Source organism: Struthio camelus, chromosome 7 (assembly GCF_040807025.1).
Source record: "Struthio camelus isolate bStrCam1 chromosome 7, bStrCam1.hap1, whole genome shotgun sequence".
NCBI lineage: Eukaryota > Metazoa > Chordata > Aves > Struthioniformes > Struthionidae > Struthio > Struthio camelus.
In genome coordinates, this window is record NC_090948.1 from 23,312,231 (window position 1) to 23,336,979 (window position 24,749).

Here is a 24,749-nt window from a genome sequence, read left to right on the forward strand (position 1 = left end):
AAAAGCTCATATCCTTAGCTTTTATTTTCCTTTCACAGTCAGGGACTGTGCCCCTTATTTCCTCACGAGAGGTTAAATTAATTGTCACAGGTCAGAAAAATATATAAAGATGGCCAGGGTAGATTATCATGTAAATTCGTAAATATAGTGCTGGCGAGCATTGGGGACAGAGCTACCGCCCCCAAACTACTAATATTTGGGCTGAAAGCACTCGCAGACTTGGCAAGGTGAAATAAGAAAGGCGATCTCCCGAGCTAATGAGTTAGCAGCATTTCGAGGTGGTATAAATACAAAACTTCTCGCCCCTGCTCCCCCCAGCATGCCGACCCTACAGCAATAGACTGTGCTTAACTAGGTCCCAGTTGTAATCAGCGGCAGACACAATCTATAGAAAACTGAGACAACGTGGGTGCAACTTCTGGCTATGAGGCAACGATCGCATTCAAAATAATTTTGCTACAGGCCTGAATTTTCCAACAAATTCCCCTCACCGCCCGATTCCTATTGCTCCTCGGTCTTCGTCTTCAGACCAAAGCTGCTCTCCCTTCCCCCGGGTGGAAGAAGAGGAGAGGAGGCAATTGCCGAGAATAACGTTTGTTTAACCCACTTCCGAGAGATAATACAAGCACGGCAAGTTGGAGAAGCTAATGCAGCACGGGAGAATTAAAAAGACTTTGGAGGGGAGTTGACAAGGCCCTTGTGGTTATGTGTGTGCTGGGGGAGGAGGGGAGAATGGGATCAATAGAGAAGATTTTGGCTTGATCAGCTGGAGAAAGCCGGCTAATGAAGCAGATCCAAAGATCGCTATCGCCGTAACTCCCCCCAAAAGTTTATTTTTCTTGAAATTTCCGCAGAGAGGCGGGCGCCTCTTTTGAAGTGTAAATGTTTCTTGGTGGGGGGGGGGGTTAGAGAAGAAGGGAGAGATCCTCAGATCCTCTTTGAGAGAGAGAGAAAGAAAGGGAAAGAAAGGAAGAAAAAAAGAAAGAAAAATCGAAAGAAAGAAAGAAGAGTATAGAAAGGTGAGAAAGCAGAGAAAGGAAAGAAAGAAAGAAAGAAAAAGGGACGGAAAGGTTCATTTAAAACTGGACAGGAGAAAAGGCACGCAAGCTTGATGGGATGGGAGTAAGGTAGGGGAGATCCGTGTAGAGCAGTGCTGGGGCTGGGACAGGCCCTCGCCCTGGTCCGGAAGGCCACACGGCTCTGCCCAGGGCCGACGGGACGGGCTGGTGTTTTCAGCCTGGACAGACAGAAATTCTTCGGTGTATTTGAATGTTGACAAAGCAATTCTTCCAGGAAGTCTGGTGTGGGAAGGGGGCACCAGGTGATATTGTGGTATGTGCGGTGGGGGAAGGGGCAAGCGAGTGGGGAGCTTTTTTGTCTTTCTCTTTTCCTATTTTCTTTTCTTCTCTTTTCTTCTTCTTTCTCCTTTTCCCTTTTTCTTGTATTTTCCTCTCTTTCCCTTTCTTTCCCCTTTCCTTCCCTTCGTGAGAAAACGCTCTTGGTTTACCGAACTCGGCACTCTGCCTCGCTTCCCCTGCCTCGCTCCCAGCCGTCGGACTCTAGCTTCGTTTTCCGGAGCGCTCATGGTGTGTATTTCTTGTCGAATCTCTTATCACTGCCCCTGCCCTTCTCATCACTGAGAAGGGGAGACAGCAACGGGAAAGGAAGAAACCGGGGCGAAATACATTCTTGGGAAGAAATTTCAGATCCGCTGCCCTCCCCGCCCCGGCCCACCACAAAGTTGTTATCTCCTTAACGTACAATCAACAGTTATAAAGGCCCACAGCATCTCTGTCAGAGACAAAATGAACTCTCCCAAGTGCTAATGACTGCACTGGGGAGGGAGACAATGAGGAAGTCCCCTAAAAGCAGAGGCCCTGAGGATTGTGGCAGTTAGGAAAGGCAGATATAACGTTGGAGGATGCTTCTCTTCCTAATGGGGCTGCTGAAGGCTCCCACGCTCACCCCCGGCCCCTGCCTGCGGGTTTGATTGTGCTCCTGAGCCCAGCTCTCAGTGTTGCCTGGCCCGGAGGGCTTGGGGCGACCTGGGCTGGCTGGGGTGGAAAGGAAGAAGGGAGGGGGGAATCGTGGGGCAAGGAGAAGGGACCTAGATTGCTCGCAGGAGGAGAGGAAAAAAGGGTCGCATTTAGCTGCAGACAGTGCCCGAGCAGCTCGGCGGGCCGAAGGGGTTAACTTCAGCGACAATTAGCGCATTTCCAGCCCCGACGCAAACGGGGGGAAGTTGTTGGGGGGGGGGAAGTTAACAGCAAATGGGTCTGCGACTCTGTGTGTGTGCGTGCGCGCCACAACAGCCAGCCCCTCGCCCCCGCCGCCGCCGGCAGGTGCGTGCGCCGCCGGGCCGGGATCCCCGGGCCGCCGGGCCGGGCCGAGCCCGCCGCCCGCCGCCCGCCGCCCGCCGCCCGCCGGGCCCGCGCCGGAGCGCTCCGCGGCGCCAGGCCGACCCGCGGGCGCCATCTACAGGCCGCGGCGCGGAGCGGCGCTGCTGTCGGCCCCGCACCTGCGCCCGGCCCCGCGCCCCGCGCCGGGCAGAGCCCCGCTTCGCCCCGCGACTCGCGGCGGGCCGGGGAGCGGCTGCCGCGGGGGGACGGCGGGGCAGGGCGGCGGCGGCGGCGGCGGGGCAGCAGCGGGGGCCGGGGCCGGGGCAGGAGCCGGGGCAGGAGCTGGGGTAGGAGCGGGGGGCAGTGCCGCCCCGCAGGGCTGGCGGCAGCGGTCCGCCGGCGCCCCAGAGCCGGAGCGCTCCAGCCGCTCGAGAACTTTGCGCCTGGCGAGCTGCCTGCTGGCACTGCCCTCTGCACAGGGGCGGAAAAACGGCTTCTCTGGGGGGGCAGCGGCCCCTCTGAGCAGCAGCGAGGCTGGCGACTCCTATTTCTGCTCAGACAGCAGATAGCCCCCAATCCCGTGAAAACTGCGGGGACGGGGGGGCAAGCCCCTGGATGGGGCTTGCTGTTGGCGGCTGGGTACTTTCATTTCAGTTGTGTTCGTTGTGTCTCCTCGCAGCGCAGACCCTGGGAGGATGAGTGCTGTCTTACTTTACATCTAACCATCGGCGGTGTCAAAAAAATTTTTTTTTCATATCATCTTTTTTGCACACAAGGGAAAGAGAGACGGGGTGGAGTGAGAGAGAGATAAAACATCAGCTGAAGTGCCAAAATGATTTATGAGACAGTGGAAAATATTTCATAAAGATCTCTCGGAGATTCTTTACTTAACCAGTTAGAAAACAAAGGGGCTGTTTCGTGACAGATATGCAGAGGGGTGGGGAAGGATGAAGGAGAAAAGAGGAGAAGAAGAAAACGTATTTCAGGTCGTGATAAACTCGCAGTTTGAAAAACAAGATTGAACTCACAGTAATTTCCACCTTGCCTTTTTACTTCTGGTTATTGCTCTAAGAAGGCGTTTCTCTCCCGCTTTGTGTCGCCTTGCTAGGTCAAAGCCATGTCTTTTTTTTAGTTGTAAACTAGCTTGTGAAATAGTTCCTAAATCCCACTCTAGCGTTAAAGAAAAGGGAGAGACAAGGAAAGCGCTAGGTCGAATTCGCCTTTATTTTCACAAAGGCGAGAGAGTGAAACTTTGCGATCACTGAAATGGTCCCAATCTGTTGGTTCAAAGAGGTGCAAAAAGATCTCCTCTCTTCTTTTTCCCTCGCTTTTCTTCTTCCTTCTTTCCTCTTTCTTTTTTCTTTTCCCCCTCTCCTCCTTCCTTCCTTCCTTTTTTCCTTTTTCCTCCCCTCTCCCACCCTCTAAGTTTCACACCAAGAAAGTCTTGATGTGTATCAAATCTCCTCTCCCCCACCTCAGCCCGAGTAAGTTTCAGTAAAAAAGAGAAGAGTGAGAGAAGGGAGGAGAAACTACCCAGCATTGCGTGTGTGCGCGCGTGTGTGTGTGTGCGTGTGCGTGTGTGTGAGCGCGCGCGCGCCTGTGTTAAATAAGGGAGTTTAAAGATCCAGAACCGCAAGTAAAAACAAAGCGGGGAAAATAAAGTCTATTTCTCCGGGCTACGCGCAGGCCCCCGTCTACCCTGAATATTCATTAGCCCGTCCTCTGCGGAGCCCGCAGCCGGAGCGCGCCTCCGCCGCCGCTCGTCTCCCGCAGCCGGGCCGGGGCCGCCCCCCCGCGCCGGAGTGACACCGGCACGGCCCTCCTCGCCGCGCTCGGGCTCGGCGCTGGCGAATCAGAGAGTGTCGGAATCTATTGCCTTTGTCTGACAAGTCATCCATCAGCGCGGGCGGGGGCGAGGCCGCTGCGGCTTTTAGAGAGACACACACCGGGAGAGCGGGCTCCAGTCTCCGGCCCGGCTCCGCGCAGGCACTTCCCACCGCGGGCCAAAGTCCGCCGGGCGCAGGATCCTCGGCCCGGCCGCGAGGAGGGGGCGCGCCCGCCGCCGCGCACGGCTTTCCCGGGGATTGCTACTCCGCTTTGAACTTAAATGAACTAGCCCCGCACTTGGAGAGGAGGAGGAGAGAGAGCCGCGTCCTCCCGCGCCGCCCGCCGCACCTTGCTCCGGCACCCCCTCCCCGCCGCCGGGGATGCTCTGAGCCCCCCAGCCATGACAGCCGCCTGCCCCCCGGCGCCGCCAGCCCCCCGCTCCCACGGACTCTGCTGACTCCGCCGGCCCCGCCGCGCGGCCCCGCGCCGCCGCTGCCCGCCCGCCCCGGAAAGTACTTCGCTCCCCGCTCTTCCGGGCAGGGGGGCCAGCGCACCCCGCCGCTCCCCTCCTCTCCTGTCCCTGTGCGGTTTTTTTTTGTTTTGTTTGTTTTTTTTGTTTTGTTTCGGTTTGTTTTTTGTTATTTTTTCTCCCCTAAGTCTTGAAGTTGAGTTTTAGAGGCGACACGGCGGCTTCAGCCGATTTCTTCCCCTTCCTTTGCCTCCCCATGGATATGCACTGCAAGGCAGACCCCTTCTCAGCAATGCACCGTGAGTACTGGAGCCCGGCTCCTTCCGCTGCTCTGTCTTTCTCATCCCTCCATTCCTCCTTCCCCAACCATTCTGCCTCACCTGATCCTCCTTCAGGTCCATCCTTTCACCGCTAGTCTCTCCCCGCCTCGCCAAAACTAGGGTTAGAGAGGCGCTCAAAGGGCAGGAGAGGCACCGGCAGCCCGGCCGCCGGGGCGGGTGCCGGGCAGCCCCGGGGACGGGGCTCCGCGGCGGCGGCGGGACGCGGGGGCTGTGCCGGCGGCGTGCGGAGGAAAACACACCGAGATCACATCCCTCCTCAAAGGCACTTTCCAAATTGCAGCTCGGACAACACGAGTTCCTTCCGACTCGTGTCACATTCGATTTTTGACCATTTCTATTTCCATCCCCAGCGCCGGTCCAGCCCCGCAGGGCGAGGGCTTGCCACCAATTGTGCGTGTATGTAAAATAACAATTTTCCCCGCGATTTGATGCCATTTGCTTTGATTTTGGTTTTCAATTGCACAGAGGGGAGACGTCAATTTCAAATTAATGGCGGGCTGGTCGGTGGTTGTTTTGTGCTTTGCCTTGCTTTGGTTTGGTTAAAGGTTAGACTGCAGGAAAAATAGGACAATTGTATTGCTGGGAAATGTGGCATTTTCGGAGGTTCCTGAGAAGTCACAGTCCTTCCTGTTTTATCTACCAGATCCCCGATGTGCATTTTAAATACATTCTTGGCATACAGGGAAGTGGATTGGTGATATACTTCCAGTTACAAGAACATTTCTATCGGAGGGGGACGAAGGAAAGCGAAAAGATTCCAGGGACTGTAATAAGGACTTTTCAGGGGATTTAATTGCACTGCACGGAGAAAAATAAATCCTAGTTTTAAATTAAAGAAAAATACAAATATAAATCCGAGATTGAGACCGTTGATTGAGTCAGGAAATGAATAATTAAGAGCAATTTGTAACTTCTGACACCGAAACTTTTGAGGACACGCCCTGCCCGCTGCATAAAAACAAACCGAAAAGACATAAAATAAAAATGTTTGAAGTTTATCAAATCATGATTTTGTGAGGCGAAGGAAGGCGCAGAAATATAAAAGATAATATCAGATCCCAAAATGTGGATGTAGGTAACTGTCTTTCTTTTTCAAAATTAATGATTTCCCGGATATATTTGCTTAGAATTTAAGGATTTAATTTTCGAACACCTTTACCAGAAAATACTCTGTGCATTAGACATTATTTTTAGTTTTCACCGGTACGACATTCTTTCAGAAATGTCTGCAATAATTCAGCCTTCAGTATGATCTGGAAAACGTAGGTAGCCGACAGAGACATTTCACAACAGAGCCACTGATGTTTGAAAACTCCAATGAGATTTGTGAACAATTCTTTGGCTCCCGATTTTGTTTTTAATCAACATTTGATCTGGTACCTAAAATGTATTTCTAGATCTACTTACCTAGGTATTAGTAAGCAATTATAATACAGACGGGCGCGGACTCCTGATACACACACACATACACACACATACACACACATACACACACATACACACACACACACACACACACACACACACACAGATAGCAAAATATGATCTGTTCGAAAGCAGTATAATTGGGTGTTTAATATGTATATCCGTACACCGGCATTTACACAGATAAAACCAGGTATATCTCCTCTTGCTCTTATAGAAATAACCTTTGAAAAGCACGATGCAGAGCAAAATAAACTCCCGTGAAAAAATACCCTCGGTGCAATAATTTGAATTATTAATTTTTAATCTTTTTTGCATCTGTTGCCTTTTAATACTTTGTAATGCGAGTTATCAAAGGTGCTTTGAATTATTTATCATGGAGTTGCCGAAGAAATTGCTGTCTTGTAACTTTAGAGGCAACATGTGCAGAAGGGGCTCTAAACAAAATGAAGAAAACACACAGTAACATATACCCGCAGGTTTTAGCGGAGAAAGATAAACATTCTCCCTTCCCTCTGAAACCCTAAAGATGTTTCACGGAAGTGTAACAAAAGAATGCAACAAATAACATAAGCTCATCGGGCCAAGGGGAAGGTGCAGGGAACCCACCCGGCTCCCTGGCCAAGGCGGCTGGGAGGGGATATGTTGAGGTGCTAGTGAAGGGGTGGGGGAGATGGAAAAAACTCTATTTGTGCGAAAGGACTTGGATCGATCGCAGGGCAATGAGAGTTTCCACTAAGTTCAGAGCCAATAAGTCAGTGTCAGAAGCAGGGGAGAAAAAAAAACTCAGCGAAAATACAAACAGATCATTTTTCAGCAAACTGCAAAAACGAACTAAGATCTCTTTGCAAGGAAGATACAGAAGGTTAGGGTTGTGTGAAAGGAAAGCTTTAATACAGTGTGCACTCCACAGCTTTATCAGCTGGATATTCTGGAGATAGAGACAGCCAGGAATCAGCGCAAGTGAAGCTGTACCCGCCTGGAAATGTGCATCTCCCCACTCGCCCAGACAAACGCGAATTGCGCCAATTTCTAACGCAGACCGCCCTCAGGTGCAAGCGGTTCGCACAGAGCCTAGCTTTAGCTTAGTCCCAAAAGGAGACATTTCCCTTTATTCCTGACACTCATTTCCTCTTGCCAACACTTAGCAGGTGCATACTTATTTTTTCCTCGAGTAATTTCTCCAAACGGAGAAAGATGATTCGGGAAAAGCGATATAGCAGTCCTATAGAAAAGAGAGCTGAGTTTTGTCTGGAAAGTGTGTGTGGGGGGGGAGAATAGGGGAAATCAGAGAATTGCAAATTCTCCTCGAATTGGATTGGGGCAGGGGGGAAGGCACGGCACGAGTCTGACAGATTTTTTTTTACTAGAGGATTTTTCCCTTAAATATCGAAAGCTGTTGAGAGACAGGGTCTGTCTGTAAACGAACAGTGACTGTGGGACACAACATATTTTTCTTTTTCTTTCTTTTTTCTTTCTTTCTTTCTTCCTTTCTCTCTCTCTCTCTCTCTCCCTTTCTCTCCCTCTTTCTTTCTCCATTTCTTTCTCCTGCTCTTTCTCTTTCCCTAAATCCCTTCAACTCACACCCGAAAATAAACGGAGACGACGAGTTGTGCGGGGGACACGCTGCGGGGTGAGGGAGGGCGGGGTTCGCGAGGGACTGTAACCCACAGTGTGGCAAAAAATCGCCGAAAGAAAATCAAATGAGCGAGAAAAGGCTCAAGAGTAGGAAGCCGGGGGCCGGCAGCAGGGCATGCCCGGGGCCGCCAGGCAGCCGCGCTCCGGAGTTGGGAGCGCCTCTCGCCCGGCTGCGGGAAGGGGCGGCGGAGCGGGCTCCGGGCACCGGGCCCCGGGCCCCGGGCACCGTCCCCGGCCTCGCCCCGCGCAAACGGCTCCGAGAGCCGTCGCGCCGCGTCCCGGGCGCCCGCCGCGGGGCAGCGCGCTCGCCGGCCCCGGGAGGGAGGCGGCGGGCCGAGGGGGAAATCCCAGCTAGCCTCAGACTCGGGAAAATTCACTCTTCTCCTTCTACTTTCTTTCTTTCTTTCTCTCGCATCTTTTCTTTTCCTTCTTCCTTTCTTCCTCTTCTCCCTTTCCTTCTTTCTCTTTCTCCCTTCTCCTCCTCTTTCTCATGATTTTTCTTTTCGTTTCGTTTCGTTTCTTCCCCTCGCTCTCTTTTTCCTTTCTCTCTCTTTCTCTCTTTCTCTCTTTTTCTCTCTCTCCCTGGCCTCTTGTTTCCCCCTCTCGACCCTCAGCCATCACCTCCATCCATCTGTAGTCACTGGAGATTTTGCAGTACGAGTAGCGAAGAATCCACGACTAACGGTCTGTTTCTGGTGTGCGTGGGTTGTTGTGTTTTTTTTATTTCTCTTTCCCCAGCAGGGCACGGGGGTGTGAACCAGCTCGGGGGGGTGTTTGTGAACGGCAGACCCTTACCTGACGTGGTGAGACAAAGGATAGTGGAGCTGGCTCACCAGGGGGTGCGACCCTGTGACATTTCCAGGCAGCTGCGGGTCAGCCACGGTTGTGTCAGCAAGATCCTCGGCAGGTAAGGAAAGACCCAGCTCCCTCCCCTCCCCTGGGAGGGCAGCAGGGCATCCCTTCCCTGCGCCACTGTCACCCCCAGCCCTTCCCGCAGCGCCGGGCTCTCCCCGCCACCCTCCCCGAGCGGCCGCGCACCTCGGCGCCGCGGGAGCCCCCTCCGCCCGCCGCGAAGGAGATGCTCCCCCGTGGCTGGCAGGGCTCCCTCCCCTCGGCAGTGCTTGGAAAGTCCGGGGGAGACAAATAATTTGCGAAGGGTGAGAGGGAGGGCGGGAAAGGAAAGGGATGAGGAAAAAAAAAAAAACGAATGAAAAACGACTAAATCCCCCCCCCAAACAACTCACAACAATCCGTGAGCGGCCTTAGCACATACACGAGTAAATAAATAAACAACAGGGCAAATAAAGAAATATTCGTGGTAACGGAAAGCCACCAAATATGGTGTGAAACATCCCCAGGGACATTTCACACCAGACCGAGGAGGGACCTGAGTGCCCCGGCCCGGCCGCTCGGGTATGTGGTGGTGTCAGCAGGCATTAGAGAAGCAGACTGCCTCTGCGTGTGCCGGGTGTCTGCGTGTGCGTGTACGCTGCCGTGCCCTTCGCAAAGGACGTGTCAGAGCCGCTGCCACGAGCATAGCTCACGGCCAGCGAGGAGACGGCATGTCGCTACCCTAAACGACACCCCGCTTCGAAGGGACCCGAGAGGGAATAAACCGCACTCGGCACCCCGCGCGCCCTGCGCGCATCCCCGGGCGCGGCGAGGGAGCGCGCCCGCGGGGGAGAAACCCGCGGGGCAAGCCGGGGCCGGGGGGGGGTGAGCCCCGGCCCCGCCGCTCCCGCGCCCCCTCCCCGCTCCGCGCCCGGCCGCACCGGTGAAGGTTTCTGTTTTGTTTCCCGATCCCTGGGCCTGAAATGAGCGTGTGTGCGCGAGAGATGCGGGGGGCACCACACAGCCCAGCGCTTCTCGCTCCTCAGAACCAAAAAAAAAAAAAGAAGGAAACCACAAACAAGCAAACGAAACAAAAGAAAGAGGGAGGGAGCGCCCCGGAGAGGAGAAGCGGCTCCTCCAGCCCCAGACCCGCGCAGCCGGCGCCCCGGGAGCCGCGCCATGCGGCAGCCGCGGCCCGACGCCGCGCACCGGCGGGCCGAGGCGAGGCGGACGCGGCGCCGCGAGCGGGGCGCTCCGCGGCGGCCGGGCCCCGGGGCTCGGGGCAGGGGAGGCGGCGCGCCACGACGGCCCGGGCACGGCAGGTAACCGCGGTCCTTTGTGCTCCGGCGGGGCAGGTACTACGAGACGGGGAGCATCAAGCCCGGCGTGATCGGCGGCTCCAAACCCAAAGTGGCGACCCCCAAAGTAGTGGATAAAATCGCCGAGTACAAGAGACAAAACCCGACCATGTTCGCCTGGGAGATCCGGGACAGGCTACTGGCCGAGGGCATCTGCGACAACGACACGGTCCCCAGCGTCTCCTCCATAAACAGGTAAGAGCAACCCTGCAGCCCCTGCTCGCGGCTCGATCGCCTCTTTACGGCCCCATAAAACCTCTCCCAGCAGCGGGGACAGCCCAGTCCTTTCTCCGACGGGCTAGACACAGCCTGCTCCAGCCCCCCGCCCCACTGGGAGCCCAGGACATGGCCCGCCAGCCTCCCGCCCCGGCCCCGGCCCAGCGGGGCTCCCCGGGGGCGCCGCGACCCCCGAGCCCAGGCCCAGGCAGCGGGGTGGGAGCCGGCCGCCCCCCCGGCCGGGCAGCGGGCTGCCCCGGCCTCGCTCCCGCACGTCGCGGGGCTGCAGCCTGCGCCTGCCCGCCTAGGACGGGACGGCCCGGGGCGGGCAAGCGCTGCTGCCAGGGCAGATGAGCTCCCCGCTGAGCAGCCCGGCGGTGTCGCAGGGTTTGGGAGCTGTTTGGGTTCGCAAGGTGACGGGCGGCCGAGCCGGGCTTTCCCTGGCCCTCCAGCAGCTCTCCCGGGGTGTAAATGAACGCCAGCCTTGCCAGGGTATTAAGGCTCTAAGACTAAAAGCTGCCGTATCTACCGCGAAGCCGAGCTCGCAGCCCTGAGCTCTTCTCCGCTACAGCCCGCCACCGCGCTCCTCACCGCCGCTTAGCGCAGAGGGACCAGCTCAATTTCTGGGGCAGTGTCTGCCCCAAGCCGGGCAGCGCTGCCCCATTAGGTGCTCGCCGCTCCAGACCTGGGCAGATCCCTACCCTTGCAGGAGGCTGGAAAACAGCAGGATCTATTCAGCACTAACAGTTTCCCCTCTGCCTCCTTCCCCAGTGGCTAGGGTACGACTCTTGTTGGTGGAGGGACTCAGATTTAGTCTTAGGTTTGAGGTGGCAAAAATAACCATATGACATATACAAAACGACTGATGCAGGAAAAAAGCCCTGTGATACATATAATCAAGTATTAATACACTGCAGCACGCTCGGACTGTTCACACGGTCATTCAAATGCAACATACATCAGACCTTCACACTTTGGCAACACGCAGGCACACTGTTAGGTGCCCCGTAAAAGTAATCATGCTGTTTCAGTGTAATAGATACGTTGACTATGACCACAGAAATACAACCTCTAGAACCGTACTAACGCAGGAATATTTGCAGAGTATACACAGGCACAGAATACCTCACTAACAGAGTAAGAATACATGAGATTTTGCACACAGTCCCAAATATACAGACTTCTGCAGTGTATGCATAGATAAAAAATGCACAAGTCAGTATGTTGGCCCTTTTGATATATAGCAAGCATAGCCAAATTTTGTAAAACCTGGTGTATTTATAGCAAGGGAAACAAAAATAAATAGCAGGGAAAACAGTAGTATTTTTTGTCTTGCGCATTTCACAGCAGATTTATCAAAATACGTCTAATAACTCAGGCTGTGTATTTCTAATCTGGCATCCTATATAAATGGGTTTTAATATTTTGCAAATGATATGGAATTATCCCAAATCATCTTGAAAACAGCAGGTAGAATTAGCTAGTGGAATGTACCTTGGCTAAGGAAGATTCCCTCAGACACACTGTCTCTGTAATATACTGCTAGGCTACCCTAGGAAATTATCCCTGTGTGTGCCATCTGTATTAAAATGGTTATTAAGTTATGAACAGGGTAACATAATACTGATCGGCTAATTATACACCCTCCTAAAAAACCTCCAGGTCTCTGTTACTCTCTCAGTCAGGTATTGAAATAATAACAGTTTGACATTCAGACACCTTACAAAGGCAGCTGTGGAAGGACAGCCAGCTATCCCTGCGAGGAATTAAGCCAGTGGTACAGAAGTCCAGAGGAATGGCTGTGGGCTCTTTGGAGGAACAGAATACCATTTTCTGAGAAACACAGAAACACAGGGCTGACACACACATACTTCTAGCTCCAAGTATGTTAGCGTCCAAATGTCACTGAAGTCACAGCCTTATGCTTTCTGAACCCGATGCCTTGCATCAGGGTTGCAATGTCCTGGGCAGAAGGCCGAGAGCCAGGTTTTGCTCTTGCCTTTGCTACCGGTTTGAGGCAGGGCTTGGGGGGCTTGTACCTCACTTTCCCCATCCTGGAAATGAAGACTGATCTTTCTCAGAGGGAGCAGGGAACAGATGTCAGTTAGACTGCATTTATAAAATGCTTTGAAAAGGACAAGTGCTTTGTAACTGCTAAGTATTATTATACTAAAGAGGCTCAGCTGTGACCCACCATATTTGATTCATACTGTGATGGCATTTGAGCGTGCATTCACCAAGGCAGAGGAGCATTTTGGCCTCATGTGATTAAGGTTTTCCCCATTCCTTTTAAAAATTCAGGCTCAGCTTTGCACTGCTCAGCTTTGCATGGGGCTCCCCAAAACCCATAGTTGTGAGGAAAAGAGCCCATAATATCACAGGTCATAACATGTGCAAGTTTGTGCTAGCTGAGAACAGGACAGTGGCCTGCGAAAAAATTCTAGCAGAATAGGAAATAACAAGTATATAAGGGGGCCCAATCCTGCTGCCACGGACGGTAATGCGCGTTTCGCCAATCCAGTGGAGTCGGTAATCAGCTTACAAAACACAAAGAGAGGTCTAAGTTCACAATTCAAAATATATTTTGCTGTCTCCCATTGCCAAAGTAAACACACAGAATTGGGTAAATCATTTGTAACAGCACATTCCTTTGTGTTCCCCTTACCTGCTGCATGATCATAAACTGGACTTAATCTAACACTCTGACTCTCTGAGCAGCTTCAGATAGATGCCAGTTTTTAAAACCAACCTGCTAGAAATATCCGTCTTTGTATTTTCTCAAAATGTGCAACTTCCACAGCAAAACTGCATTGGCCCAATATCCAGAACTGTTAGAACTACTTCTGTGAGGGGTTTAATATCTTGGGACTACGAAGGAGGCCTTTGTAGAAAAAGGCTTCCCTAGAAGTCTTCCCTAGAAAGACTGTGAATATTGGACCTCAAAATGGAGATCTCTATGTGTATGGAAAAAGCTACTTTTGTTATTTTAAAGTTCTGAAAAAATATAAATTATATTTTATTTTCTTTCTTTCTCGAGCTTAGTCTAACATTAAAAAAGGCTTTAGGGTGAAAGACTACAAAACAACACAATTCCAATTCCACTCTAAAAGCCTCCCTAAAACATCTTTTAAACCAAATTTTCATTAAATATTTTCTGTGGTACATGAAGAATATGTGCCTATATTACACTGATCTGTCATCAATGCACTGAGGATATCAGGATGCATTTGGGACAAAATGTAATTTAGATGGTACTGAGAACTGTCAGAAACTTTATCATCCCAAACTCATGCAAACACAGGCTACATATAAACTACAGTGAAAAGAAAAGTCTTAACTACCCCCTCAAGATTCAGCAAAAAAAATTTCTTCTCTTACCTGGTGGCCTTGCTTTAACAATGGCAAAAAATCAAGATAGTCTATTAGTTACTAGGTGAAGCACACGAAAACTGACAGAATCAAGACAAAGCAGTTATCTCTACTACGGGAGCCTTCCAGTCCCCATTCCATACAGCAGGTACTACACATCACAAGCCTATTGTGTACATGTATATGTATATATACACAAATACATATGTAAATATATACACACATACGCAGCACATATAATCGAGAAGCAGCTGAGTGACAGAAGCTCTTAATTCTTTGGTAAGCAATTAGTGCTTACTTCAAGCACGGTGTGTCCTAAGAGAACTTTTCTATCTGTCATATGACTACAGATAGGTTATCTTTGGTCATTTCGGGTTAGAACACTTCAACTGGATTCATTTATGCATTGCTGTAAGCCTTGCGGTGGCCTCCCAAGAATGAACTTGGTGGCAGATGTTAATGAGAATTTTTGTTTTGTGTACAGCACATACAGTCAGCCTAAGAACACAGGTTTCACGGGATAACAACCAGTCCGAGCAAAATCTTTTGAATTAGACGATGTGCTTTAGTAGGAACAGGAGTAGGCATGTACTGGACATATATTCATGGTTATGCAGCTAGGGATGCAATAGGTACTGTAGTTTCCGCATTATTTTCTGCCTCTCTTAAATAAACAAATTTCATACAGTTCCGCAAAGGCAGAGCGGAACAACCCACTCAGAAAAAACGTCCCTCTATTTCAGCTCTCCTGGGCTCAGTACTAGGGACTCTCTGTCAGTTCTTATCCAAGGAATGCAGAAGCCAAAGGATTAGGGGGTTACACTATAGTACAGTCAGCCTCCTGGGTACACCTTGGACCATGGGTTTCTGAGAGCAGATCCACTCTCACACATGGCAGAGAATGCAGTTTTGTGCACATATCATCTCAGCCAAGCTGTTAGATGTATTTTCAATCTTCTCTTAGGTATCAAGCGTATATAGATTTCTAGTGTTATGTGCTTGGTTTGGGGATATGTTTTCTGTTACGTTATATAACAATTGGCTAATGATTCCTAGTTAAAGCCTCCATTAATTATGTGCTTTTTATAAATATGTATGGAAAGAGGCACACATTTTTTCAGGTTATATAACAGCCAAGGAAATATGCTTACTGTACAATGAAATATTGAGCCTGTGGCCAATTCCAGTGGCCATGGGCAGGCTTGTTATCTTGTTTAAAGCAAAGAATAGCATATTAGGAGATCAGGATTCTCTTACCACTTCTGCCGTTAATGTTCTAGCTGATCTTGGTCTATCACAAGGATTCCTTATGTGGTAGTTTTAACATCTGTAAAATGAAAATAACAATATTGAGATACCCTTTTAAAACACAGTGTAACCCTACAATAAAGAGCTCAACATATAACGATAAAAGGTTCAATACTGGAACTATGCTGCTTTACATCAGCTAAGGCTTTAGCCCGTGCAAGGGAGATAAAATTGAACACAGTCTCGGCCGAGGTAAACGCAATGTCTCAAGACAAACAATGGAGTTTGGAACAAGGCAGGCATATTAGGGCACGGTCTGTGTCATATGCGGAAGAAATCAACGGTAGGCAAACAGCTTTCTGAGTCACTCTCTGCTAGCCTAGCTTGAGAGTTTCCCCAAAGGACACGCCAGCCAATGTCACTGGTGAATATCTCCCTACCTTTCCCACCAAACAGTATGTACAGTCTGGAATTCTTAGAGGATACATAATGATTCTAGGGAGAAGTCTGAAGAGTGCAGAGCATCTCTAACGGCAGCTTGTTCGCAGTGACCAAAAATAGTGACAAATAGTGACTGCGTGGTCTGCAGTGAAAGCTGGGTGAATTGCGCAGTTCATAACGAGCAAGTGTCTGCGTTGCACAAACCTATCACCACTGTCAGGACTTAGCAGGCACGCTGTCAGTTTTCTCAGTGGAGAAGCCAAGGATTAGACTGGCCCTGTGGACTGGATTAGCCTCTGACTGACAGTGGGTTCATGGAGAGCAAGGGTGGGGAAGGCTTGTCCGACAGCACCCAACACAGTTCACCAGGTCTCATAATCTGGCACTTTCTGGTACACACAGAAGCAGCTCGGGATCCTAGCTGGGATCCTCCCATTTAGCTGATGCTGAGGCTGAGGGTTCCATCAAATTTCCTGCACCAGGGCCCACTCTCAAGGTAAAAGACTTCTATTACCAGCTGCTTTCAGCTGAGCAAAGAATGCAGTTGGGTCACACAGGGCTTCATTATGAGGAATAAACTCCTTTAAACTCAGATTCTTTTCCATCAGACACAAACCTGGTATTATCATCTTTTCATCATTGCAAATAAAGGACAGGCTCATAAAGCAGAGGTTACAGACAATGTTACTGCAGCTGAAAGAGTAAATGAATGCTCACAGCATTCCTCTTTGTCGTATTCCTCATATCTGGCCACTGGAAGGTTGTATGGAGATAACTACAATAAACTATTCACATTTTTTCTAATTTTCCTGTGATGCAGATATTAGCTACACATATGCAGTATTGTTGTGATTGGGAAGTTTTGAGCTTCCTTTTCTGTGAACCTAGAAGTTCAGTACCACATCAGTCTCTTTAGTATTTAAAAATGCCAGTCCTTCCTTTTTGTATAGATATACAAAAGCTTGATTTTTGTTGGAAGTTACACATTTTCAAGATTTTGCATCTAGTAAGTGATTGCTGCATTCTGCCACAGAGGTAGCTGCATTTCAGCGCTGGGTGAATGAGTCTTACAGAGCTAAACCTCATTTACCAGAATCACTATTATGTGGAAAAGCTCATTTGACTTTGGGAGGAGAAAGGAGAAAATGTAAGTGGCTTGGCCAAGCAATGACGAAGTGGGGAGAATAATACAGTGATCTGAAGGGTACAGTCCCTCCAACAGGAAAGGAATTATTCAGGTTTAAACAATGCGGTATAGCCAGGAATGAAGAGAGGGAAGTAAGAAAGCACACATTTAAATAGTAGCAGAAGGAATCTCCTCCTAGGGAGCTCCACTAAGTTGTGGAATTGCATCCCATGGGAATTCCTAATTTTTTGGAATATATATAACTAGATGAGATTAATAACACAAGCAAACATACAATAGGAAATATTCCTGCATTGGCTAAAGAGATAGAAAATGCTCTAATAGACCAGCTGAACCCTCTGTGATATGATGCCACGATGTATACAAAACAAAGCCATGTTTCCAACCATATATCAAATATATCAAAAAGCCCATTCAAACAAAAGATTTCCGTATTACTTGAATAAAAAGATAATACTTCAAAACAGTTGAACATGGCCAGATCTTCACTTAGTTTAACTGGACATGGACCTTTATGAAGGCAATTGACATTCAGAGGGAGTTTAGGCTCACTACTTACAATGTGCATTATATTTAAGGATCCCACTTTTAGGAAAGCTCTTTTTAAATGGAAAAAAAGAGACTTTCAAAGGCATTTGTCATCGGCCTGACAGTGCAGCTAACCAGGGCTTCAGGAAATCTCATCCATGTGTAGATGGCTCTGATGATTATTGTAACTCTTAAAAGCATTCAGAAAGGTTGAATTTTGCACCTGAACAATTACTCTTTAAACTGAAAGCTAATGGCAATGAGAAGTTTTGCACTGTAATCCCAGTTCATCTATTGCAGTCTATACATGCATGGACAGATTTACCAGTCTCAACAGTTAAAAAAATGCTGAGACAGAGCCCAAAATCATGAGATTGGCATAAAAATCATGAGTACTTGTAGTAGAAGGTGGATTAGTTTTTACTTGTTTTCACTTTTCTACCTTAAGTTTTTAAAGAGATTTGGATATTTGACCCCCATTAAATGACTTTAAAAACACCTTAACAGCGCAGTCCCTTTGCATCTTCAGGGAGCAGAAAGGCCCCCTTTCAAGATCCCCAAACACCCAAAAGCACTGGAAACATATTTTATTAAATGAGAACTGAAATTCTCATGCTATCCCTCAGCTAGAGGAGCTGGAAAACTAACAACAAACACTGTTAGGCTCATGATGAAATACTAGACGGTATGATATTCAGCGTTGGCCTCCAATTTTCTCTAGTGCCTGGAACTGCGAGCTGATTTTGTAGCACTTATATGGCTATCTACCCAGCTGAAAATCACAAATCTAATCACTTGATTTCCAAACTCCTCAGAGTGCACTTACAAATATTCATTTCCAATCAATTTGCACCTGTTAATATTTCTGAATGCTCACATGTGATGACAGAGTCAGAAGCAGTGGTGGTGCTTATTATTTCTATTACAGCAGCATGAAGAGGCTCTGTGCGTAGATCACAGCTCAAAACAAGCACTGCATAAGTAGGAATTTCTTTCATGAGATTCTTTTAGAAAATGAATGTATGTACATGTGTCTTTTTCTATGCCATCCCCTTAACTTCTGTTAGGCTTGTAATTCAGATAGTCCTCACAGTTTTAGGGATTAAACAAACATCTTTGTCTCTCATAAGGAATGAGAGATTTGGCCAGGGCTCATCCACCAAAGCTGAGTCTAGCAAAAGGCAGAGCAAAACTGGAGAGCTCTCTTATTCAGGCTCATATCTGACAAGATCGAGGGTGAACTCTAGCTAGACTGCACCAGCCTCCCCCTCTTCCCCGATAAGTAGGCAAATAAATAAATAAATAAACGGCATCCTAACTGCACTGAGAACTCAATAAAACAATCACATCAAATATGAGGAGGTATAAATCTCGCGTCTGCACAGGTAACCCACTCAATTGCTTTTATTATGGCTCAGCCTGACTCCATTTATTACCATCCGTGGCCTGGGTGAAGAAGGATGTTTGCATGGAGGGTGGTCTCCTGGAGAAATCCTATCCCTAGAGCCATGACAATCAGCCCATACAGAGGTGGATTTTGGTGGGGAGACCAAAGGTAGATCCATCTGTCTGCATGAAAACCAATCAATAACCCTGTAACTAGACCCCTTGTCGCTGGGAAATGGACAACACAATAGTTCAATACTGGAGCCATAGGAGAGAACGAGCTATGGTTGGGGTGTGAAGAGCGACAACAGGGCGTATGCATGATGTGTTTGAGGTGTACGGACAGAATATGTCTGTGCCTATAGATACGTGGGGAGGAGTGATGGGGTAGGAGGAGTGTAGAGGGTACCTTTGCTTAGATAGTCAGTAGATTTGAAAGATCAGTGTGTCTGGAGGTTGGTAAGGGGAAGGAAAAAGGATAGAGTTATACTGTGTGCTTTTACAGGACATTTATATCGTGACTGTGAGTATGATGCAGATGTGTACCTTTGGGGAAATGTGCCTGTTGGCTGAATATTACATATGAATATATCGGTATATAGCAGGGAAAATGTATCTCCTAGCAGGCACGTACACAGTGACACAAAGTGCTAGTAAGCTACAGGAAAAATGTGCGAGAGCTCTCTGTGGTCAGGGAAGGATATTCCTTTGTCCTCTGTCTGGCTTGGGATTTATGTGTGTACTAGTTTTGATGGAGAGGAGAGAGAGCAATGTGCCAAAAGCCTGAGCTAACGGACTGTGAGTTCACAGACATGCTTCCTAGAAAATGCTATGTATGAAACATTTACCCAAAACTCATCGCTAAATTGTGAAAGGGGATGCTGGTGGCCTGTCTCTGCCTGTATGAAAAATAGAAGTAGGACACTTCTTGCTGCTCTTATCCCCTAGTTCTGCCATTCCTGTAGTGTCTCTAAAATTTGCACAGCATATCATTCCCAGTGCTTTTAGCACCCCGCAAACACAGGCACACATGCGTACCCACACACAGTCGCACAGAGAAATGCTGGAGTTTGCCTCTATTAATTCTTCTCTCCTAGGAGCCAATTTAATTTTTTATTCCTTTGGTTCCACTTTGAGCAGTTCCCCTTCTCGTCCAAGGCAAGCCCCCTTCTGTCTCTGCAGACTTCAGAGCACAGGCCTAAACTCCAATTTCTGGTTGGAAGGCAAAGGGCATCAAGATTAGCTATGGGCTCCGGTCAAAATGCCCATCATCATATTTCAATTGAGAGGAGAGGTATCCATATTTTGCAATCTAAATTGATCTCTCCTTATAATTTATAACAGGAAAAGCACAGACTGCGACAAGACAAAAAGGCAGAAATGAAACTCTCACACATCTGCCAGACAGGACGCTCTGTACTAGCTCTACTTTAAGGGTAGTTTAGATGGCTCTGGCAAGAAAAAGTACCAATTGCTTTAGTTAGGGAGAGTTAACATCCCAGCCCTTTGATTCCCCGAGCTAGACCTCATTTTCTTTAATACATCTTCCATTTCTTCAGGCTGGGCTGAAATATGAGGGAGATCTCATTACCCCATTGCCCATTTTCAAACCCTCTCTTTAAACTGTGATGGAGTCTTTGGGCACTAACATTTGGGCACTTCTTAAATGGGCTTTTGCCTTTCAGCATAGTCATGCTTTTATAAAAATTCTTTTAAGAATAATTTTTGGTCAGCCAGCCTTTAACACAGAAAAGTGCAGCAGAATGTAGCTATGTAATAGTGTCTACTGTTAACATTTGCCTAAATTTAGGCCCAGAAAACCATTCTGGGTTGTTTAAACTTAAGACTTTCACGCTTGAAAATGTATACATTTCTATATAAATTATACATACACAAACATACATATACACTTATATATTAAATTAATGGGGAAGTTAGAGATCCAGAAGGAAAGAGGAAAAGAAGGAAAAGTATTTTTGAGAAAAAGGGATCCATGTCTGCATACTGTAAGTGCAAAGGGGAAATACATTTGTGGGACACACTCCTTACAAATGGACCAAGGCCATGTAAGCAGAGGCAGAGTGGAAAATGAATAATGCCACAAACGCCCTCTCTGTACTGAACAAAGAGCAAATTCAAAATTTTAGAGAGACTATGTGCTTGTGGTGCTGTCTCTAACAGAGGCAGGCCTTCTAGAGCGGGAGGAGAGCAGAGCTGGGTGGCGTGCATGGGAGCAAAGGCCAAGGGATAATGAAGGAGTGAAAGGCTAAGGAGGATCTGACTTGGATGTTGTCAAAAACAGACCTGCTGTGGTTTTACACAGAGCGGTCTGGCCACCACGCCAAACAAGATACGGAGAGGGAACATCCAATATTGACATCCAACTCCCTTATGTGGCTTTAACAATTTCAGGCTACGTGTGTGCCTGTGTCAGGGGTCTGTGCATGTGGAGACGGAAAGATGGGGACAGAGTAAGTGAATCTGGCTGCGCATGAATTCTGATAAGGTATATAAGCTGGAGAGCAGGGAGGAATCGCATGTGTGTGTCTGTGTGTTTGCACCTAAGAGCACATGTGTGAATGCATAAAAATGTGATTTCTGTGATCCTAACCCCTTTTGTGGATTATATAAATTTTTGTGACTTGCAGTGGTATTTAAAGAAAATTACATGGTTATGGGTGACTGCCCCTTTAAGATAGATGGTTCTTTGTGCCCAGCAGGCAAAACTGGCAGAGCTGGTGGCACAGGGACACATGCAATGGAAGGGAGCGTGGCCCATCTCAGGTGGATGTCTATACAGGGAAATGACCCTGGCACAGCAAAAGGCAAGGAGCGAAGTGATCGTGGGGAATACAGTCTTTAGCAGAATGCACGAAGAGGGTGCAAGCCTTGTAAACGAAACCTTTGTACTGCCTAGAGCACCACCTTTCCAAAACGAAAGCACCTTCTGCATCACTTGAATGTGCTCCTGGATCATTCTGTGCACAGGGAAGTAATTTGAGCACGGAAACCTGCATGCATTTCTGCGGAGAGACCGCGGAGTCCCTATTGTTCCGTCAGACAATCTTCTCTGTAATGGATATTTGGGTTAGACTTGCCCTATACCCCATGACATGTGTACAAGGAGGAGCACGGGCATGTCACTAGGGCAACATGTCCAGCTGGGAGTATAGACTTATAGCAAGAATCTGAGAGTATGTATTACTGGTCTGGGTAAGGACTAAGAATAGTTTTATCCATGGAAAAACGTTGTAACTCTGCAGTTACACAGTGTGAGTTATAAGTGAGAGTAAAGGCATGGTAGTACACATTTTTGGAAGCCTATTTAGTTTTGTGGGACTCTGTATATGATTCTACACAACTGTGGAGCAGCCGCGTTTGCTGTTGGCAGGACGATAGTGTGAATGCACTTACTATTTGTGGCTGTGCACAGATGCCTAAGTGGATGCCTAGCACCGACCTGTGTATTTGTCAGTAGTCCTTTTCTGTAGAAGTCTGCACAAGGTAACACAAATATACTAAGAAAAACGCATCTTGTGAGACGGGCAGCGTTAGTAATACAAACCTGGCTGTGAGTATGCATACGGCAAAGTGGCGTCTGCTGAGATGTGTGAACGTGGAAGGCATATGGTGGAATGGGTACACATATACACAGAGGTGCCAGACATGAATGCAGGGACGTGCCTGTTTGGGGGTACCTAGCACGTCTGAGGGAACGTGTGCGTACAGTATCACGTATTTGGAAGGGTGTGCATGTGTGCCTCTTATAGAGGATCCAGAGCTGCAAGAAAGGGGTACCTGGGGAGAGTGGAGGTGACGGGGGTTATGCTAGAGGAGATATTTCTGACAGTATCCACAGTTTAAGGCATTGGACTCTCCCCTCCCCTCCCCTCCTCTTCCCTCCCTTCCCCTCACACTCTTCTCCTCATTACCCAGGTTATCTTGTTTGGGTTAAGAGGCCAATTTCAACAGACTATAATTGAAGAGTGAAGAGAATCTGATAAGATAAGGAAGGGACATCATTCCTCAAGGGATCAATAGAGGTTTCATGTTCCTCCTTCCCCTGCTGTGTTCCTAACATGCTAACACTGTGTGCCCATGGGCCTGGTTTATTTGCTCTGCTTGTCGGCATGCTAGGAAAGGAAGAATGGAAGTCGGGGGGGTGGCTGCTATGCAGCCAGAGCAGCGAAGGGGGAAAAATGAACGTACAATGGGGGTGCTGGTGGTAGTAATGGAAAGGAAGGGGACAGGGCAATGTGGTAGCCTCCGGGAGCCAGGAGGAGGTGGGGATGTGACAAGCTTGATCCCCACCTGGATCTGGCAGGTGGGCATAGGCTCACAAGGGAGATGTTCACCTTTGACCTTTTATCTCAGTGTCTTGTTCTGCAAGGGAAGGATATTGATAATTTGCTTTGACTTAGACTTGCTTCTCCCCGTGCTCACCAGCAGACAAGCTTAGAGCTTTTTATAAGCACTCAGGGGGCCAAGCCCCTCAGGGTGAGGGAGGAGTAATTGCCCACACCACAAGGCAGGGCCAGTAGCTGGTCTTGATTAGGTTTATGTTAGGATCTGTGCGTCAGGCTTCATGATTCCAGTATCTCTCAAGCCGTTCTTAGCAGTTTTTTGGACTAAAGCAGTATGGGAGGATCCACTTAAGAAACATCCGAGCTGCCTCTGCAGACACTACAGGTCCGCTCACGGTGGGCTCCCATGCTTCATGGCAAGAGTTTGTTTCCTTCTGGCCTCACACCCCTTGGCAGAAGATGAGCGTGTCACGCAGGCAGCACGAGAGCCGTACACACGCTTGCCGCAGGGGTCGGCTCTGCCTGGCGCACGCAGGCGGCACGGGCAGAAGGGCTGGGCAGCAGTGCGGACGGCAGCGGTACGTGGGCCTCTCAGAGGCTGTGCAGAGGCGTCTCTGCAGGAGGCCCAGTCTCGTGCAGGCGGCTAGCGCTGTGCAGGGCGCTCTCCCGTCACGGCAGCCCACGCAGGGAAGCTCGTGCACTGGGAGACAAGCCGAGAGGTCAGCACAGTGCAGGATCCAATCCAGATCCCATTCTGCAAGGCTGGGCAAGTTTCTGGAGAGCCTGAGACATACAGGAGCCTGCAGCTGAGATATCTTTCTTCCAGCTGATTTCTTTTTTAACACCCAGAGAAACAGACACCGAGAGCAAGTCAGTCATGCAGCGAGCACGTGGCAGAGTTGGGAATACAACCCAGATCCCCTGACTCCCAACCTCAAGCTTTAACCACTAGACCATGCTTCCCTCTAAGCCACCTTGAACTTTCCTCAGTGAGGAAGGGGGCTGCTAAGCCTCTGTGGGCTGCAGTTTACCAAGCTGTCAGGAGTGTGCTCACTGGACCGCCTCACCAGAGACAGCCTTCCTCACGCACGCTAAAAAAGTTGAAAAGAAATTCATTTCATGGCCGGTGGCTGCTTAAAAAAGGCGATTCCAGCATATGTATGTGATAAATGTTAACTGTGCATTAATCGCATTAAAGAGGACCCTATAAACTTTTCATTTCTAATTAAATTCTGGCCGGTGATTCTGGCGAAGCCAGCACACTCCAGGCCTTTGTTTATGTGGAAAATTAAAATGCAAATACAATGGAATTTATTTCCATTACCAGAGTGATATGCTGGGCTCCTCTGTTTAACAGCCTCCAATTATTTTCAAACAGGTCTTTCTCTTTCTCTCTCTCTCTCACTTGCGCCCTCTCTCTCTCTTTCTCTCCCCCCTTCCCCCCGGGACGCTGCCCCGTCGTGTGAGGAGTGGGGAGCCAGTAAAGCAGCGGGTGGGCTAAAGCACCGTGTCGTCTGTTCAAGGTCAAATGCAGGCAGAACGGAGGAGGAAGGGGGAAAAGAGTAGGAGAGCTCAAACGTGAGGGCAGAGGCAGTGACAAGGCTTGAGCTAATGCAAGGAGGTGCAAAGGAGTTACCTGTTAGCAACCTCACTGAGAAATATTAGCTAAACTCATTGGCTTGCTAAATCCCAGCAGTAAAGACCTGAGACCTGGGAGAGGTCACAAGACTTCCCCTGATGGGATATTTTGGTGACAGGATACACCTGAGAGCTCTTTTGGGAAGTTTTCTTGATCTTTTGTAGTCCTTGCCATGACTTTGTCTGCATGTGACTGTTGCTGGGCCAAATCCTGACACCTCCCGAAGGTGTCATGCATACAGAA

At 48.9% G+C, this 24,749-nt stretch overlaps 1 protein-coding gene and 1 long non-coding RNA gene across 9 annotated transcripts in view; one reads left to right on the forward strand and one right to left on the reverse strand.

Moving 5' to 3' along the window:
* Window positions 1-4,173: 4,173 nt before the first annotated feature.
* Window positions 4,174-24,749, forward strand: part of PAX2 (paired box 2) — an 89,847-nt gene continuing 69,271 nt past the window's right edge. For 3 of the 8 annotated variants that reach the window (XM_068950286.1, XM_068950289.1, XM_068950288.1), the window contains exons 1-3: window positions 4,273-4,934; window positions 8,778-8,946; window positions 10,226-10,423. In XM_068950286.1, coding sequence (XP_068806387.1) covers window positions 4,892-4,934; window positions 8,778-8,946; window positions 10,226-10,423 — 410 coding nt within the window. In that variant the 5' untranslated portion in view covers window positions 4,273-4,891. Of the gene's footprint in view, window positions 4,935-8,777; window positions 8,947-10,225; window positions 10,424-24,749 lie in introns of all 8 variants that reach the window. The other 5 variants (XM_068950287.1, XM_068950295.1, XM_068950290.1 and 2 more) reach the window with 4 other exon arrangements.
* LOC138067816 (uncharacterized) overlaps window positions 15,077-24,749 on the reverse strand; it is a 192,815-nt gene continuing 183,142 nt past the window's right edge. Inside the window, exon 4 of the long non-coding RNA XR_011142201.1 lies at window positions 15,077-15,140. This is a non-coding gene — a long non-coding RNA (uncharacterized lncRNA). The remainder of the gene's footprint in view (window positions 15,141-24,749) is intronic.